This window comes from Galeopterus variegatus, unplaced genomic scaffold (assembly GCF_000696425.1).
Source record: "Galeopterus variegatus unplaced genomic scaffold, G_variegatus-3.0.2 Scaffold7502, whole genome shotgun sequence".
Taxonomy (NCBI): domain Eukaryota; kingdom Metazoa; phylum Chordata; class Mammalia; order Dermoptera; family Cynocephalidae; genus Galeopterus; species Galeopterus variegatus.
In genome coordinates, this window is record NW_007733613.1 from 112,469 (window position 1) to 116,370 (window position 3,902).

Genomic DNA, 3,902 nt, shown 5'->3' on the forward strand with positions numbered 1-3,902 from the left:
AAAGAAAAGAAAGATGAGAGATTCTAGTCTTTTCCAGGCCTACCATTTTATAATTTCAGGATTAAAATAAATCTGAGACAATAAATTTGATTCCATTAATATACGTATAAGCCCCCAAAGAAATTAAAACATAGGAAAATACAAATGTGTAAAAGCAAGGAATTAAAAACTGTATTCCAAAGAAAGACTTATTCGCTGCTACCCGGCATACCTCTGTTGGAGACACGTGGTCGCCCAGGGAAAACACTGGAGCTTGGCATTTCCTAACAAGTGAGTGGCACGTCCTCTCTTTCCTCTCTGAGATGTGTCTGTTCACAATCCATCGGTCAACCCATCTCCATACATGTGTGTGTGCACATGTGCACACACACACAGGAACGAGACAGGAAAGTGAGAGCAGCACCAGGCTTGGGTCTGACCAAAGAGGGACAAAGGAGACTTACTGGAGCTTCCGAGTTTTTGACCGTCACACTGGGGGTGGTAGCTCGTAGGGCTCCACTCACGCCATGGTAGTATTTGAAGCAGATCTTAGTTTCAGCTGAAAGACAAAAATAAAATGGGACTGAGAATTAGGGTATAACCTAGGAAGAGACAGCATGACCAGAAAGGACATCTCCAGGAACTGCCCCCTAATCCTCCAGGGCCAAAGAGCCCCTCCCGGCCCCCCATGGCAAGGATGCTCCACGGATAGCCTCATGGACAGGTCTGACTTCTCTCCAAAAAGATGCCATGAAAAATTGTATTGGCCTTAATATTTCTGTGCCCAAGTTAAATGCATTACTTAGAAAGACGAGGCAATATCCATCCTGTCCCATTAGATGTTATTGCTTTTAAACCCTTACTTCTAAGATTTGAGGTGGTTGGATGCCTACCACCAGTCTGTTTCNTTATAATTATTTCACTTCAAATGCTTTATATTTTTTTAACATAGAAAAGTATAAGCCTTTTTTACTGCCTCTAACATGGCAAAGTCCTCACTGGTTTTTGTTCAGCCTCCCCTGGTGGGTCGTTTGGTAATTTATGTAAAAAAGAGGAAAAGGAATGCCATTTCTAAGTGCATTTCAGCCAGCCTAATCGGATGCACAGAGAACTAAGGTAAGAAGCTGCACAAAGATAAGAACTGGAATGTAATTCAGGAAAAGATGGCATCTGTTACTGTGGAATTGAGCAAAGCCACAAAGTAGGAAGTGAAAGACAAGGTTTAAATCACAGCTCTGCAGATAGCTAACTGGGTGACCTGAGGTGCATCTTGCAGTCTCTTTCGGAATGGTGTACTCGTTTATATAAAGAAAAGAAAGATGAGAGATTCTAGTCTTTTCCAGGCCTACCATTTTATAATTTCAGGACTAAAATAAATCTGAGACAATAAATTTGATTCCATTAATATACGTATAAGCCCCCAAAGAAATTAAAACATAGGAAAATACAAATGTGTAAAACCCGGCGTACCTCTGTTGGAGACACGTGGCCACCCAGGGAAAACACTGAAGCTTGGCATTTCCTAACAAGTGAGTGGCACGTCCTCTCTTTCCTCTCTGAGATGTGTCTGTTCACAATCCATCGGTTAACCCATCTCCATACATGTGTGTGTGCATGTGCACACACACACAGGAACGAGACAGGAAAGTGAGAGCAGCACCAGGCTTGGGTCTGACCAAAGAGGGACAAAGGAGACTTACTGGAGCTTCCGAGTTTTTGACCGTCACACTGGGGGTGGTAGCTCGCAGGGCTCCACTCACGCCATGGTAGTATTTGAAGCAGATCTTAGTTTCGGCTGAAAGACAAAAATAAAATGGGACTGAGAATTAGGGTATAACCTAGGAAGAGACAGCATGACCAGAAAGGACATCTCCAGGAACTGCCCCCTAATCCTCCAGGGCCGAAGAGCCCCTCCCGGCCCCCCATGGCATGGATGCTCCACGGATAGCCTCATGGACAGGTCTGACTTCTCTCCAAAAAGATGCCATGAAAAATTGTATTGGCCTTAATATTTCTGTGTCCAAGTTAAATGCATTACTTAGAAAGACGAGGCAATATCCATCCTGTCCCATTAGATGTTAGTGCTTTTAAACCCTTACTTCTAAGATTTGAGGTGGTTGGATGCCTACCACCAGTCTGTTTCTTCTGTAATTTCCTATTATTCCATTCATCGTAATTAATATCTTGGTAATTTGAAGGAAGACTTTGAGAAGTTATTGAAATACCTGGATGGGAAGCTTATTGCTAAACGTGTGCTGTGAAACAAGTGAATAGGTTTATAACTTGTTAATATTCCCATACTTTTGGAAATTTGACTTTTTCCTAAAAGTGAATGACTTTTTGCGAATTATTTTTTACACATCAACAATAACCTTTTTGCAACAAAATTTGTATTTCTTCAAAGTTCTATAGATGGTAAGCAGGAAAGATACAGCTTTGGGGGATCACACTACCTGGGTTTGAATTTCAGCTCCATTGTTTGCAATCTGTGGGGCTACAAGCAAGTCACTTAACCTCGCCATATCTGATGTTCCTCATGTGCAAACTAGGACTGTGACACCTCCCTTATAAGATTTGGTTGAGCTATGGAAGTGCTAGGGTTCAGTCACATGCTCAGTCGGTATTAGGGATGGTGACGAGGTGCTGACTACAAGACAGAGATGTGGCTCTGTTACCTTCTGGCAGCCAACCTGAGTCCAGTTCATTTGAAGGTGATCTGCTGCTTTTCCTAAATCACTGTTTAAAGAATTTTTTCTTAAAATTTGAAAAACGTACCTGGCTATGTCTTGGTCCATTATGTTAATTTTGTTTAAAACAACACGAGAAATCTCCAATTTGAGATCTTGTTTCTCAAATCTAGGAATTTGTCTTTAATTCCAATATATTTTTAAAAAATGTCTATAATTTTCTTAGCATGCATTTAAAATACACTTATTATGGAAAATATGGAAAATGAAGAAAAGCATAAATAAAATAAAAATCTATGAGATTTTCTGCATACTTGAGAGTATAACTGTGTAATGTTGAGTATAATAATTAATACTTGAGCATCACATATATATATTTTTTTCCTTTTTGTCTTTTTTCGTGACCGGCAACGGGATCACAACCCTCGGTGTTGCGCCCACACTGCGCTCAACCAGCGAGCAGACCGGTCTCTATATGGGATCCGAACCCTTGGTGGGAGCGCTGCTGTGCTCAAAGCGCCGCACTCTACCGAGTGTGCCACCGGGCCGGCCCAGCATCACATATTGCACAGAGGTACTGATATTTAATGCTGTACCCCGCAAATATGTATGTTTCAATAAATAAATAAATAAAAGTTTGTAGATAACATTCCTTATTCTATGAAACAAGTGAATAGGTTTATAAATTGTAAATATTCCTTTGTTTGGGGGAATTTGTCCTTTTCCCTAAAAATGACTTCGTGCAAATTACTAATTTCAAATTTGCTCCCTAGGATAATGGAACAAAAATTGCTAGATACCTACTCAACATCCACTCCCCCTTTCCTTCTTAATAACAGAATCTCAATTTTATTTTGGCTAATAATGTCCAGCTACAGTACTACATTGTGTAGGCTTTCTCACAGATGTCTTGGTTGTTTGCTATTGTTTTTGGGGGTTTCTATTATATGTAGCTAAACCTAAACCTAACTGATACAGAAAGATTCCTTGATGNTGGAAAATATGGAAAATGAAGAAAAGCATAAATAAAATAAAAATCTATGAGATTTTCTGCAGACTTGAGAGTATAACTGTGTAATGTTGAGTATAATAATTAATACTTGAGCATCACATATTGCACAGAGGTACTGATATTTAATGCTGTACCCCACAAATATGTATGTTTCAATAAATAAATAAATAAAAGTTTGTAGATAACATTCCTCATTCTATGAAACAAGTGAATAGGTTTACAAA

General features: G+C 39.7%; 1 protein-coding gene across 1 annotated transcript in view; it reads right to left on the minus strand.

Moving 5' to 3' along the window:
• LOC103607516 (E3 ubiquitin-protein ligase HECW1-like) overlaps positions 1-1,744 on the minus strand; it is an 81,247-nt gene extending 79,503 nt beyond the window's left edge. Inside the window, exons 1-3 of the mRNA XM_008592013.1 lie at positions 1,740-1,744; positions 1,640-1,650; positions 444-538 (exon numbers count right to left, since the gene is read on the minus strand). Of these exons, the coding sequence (XP_008590235.1) occupies positions 444-538; positions 1,640-1,650; positions 1,740-1,744 (111 nt within the window). The remainder of the gene's footprint in view (positions 1-443; positions 539-1,639; positions 1,651-1,739) is intronic.
• Positions 1,745-3,902: the final 2,158 nt, after the last annotated feature.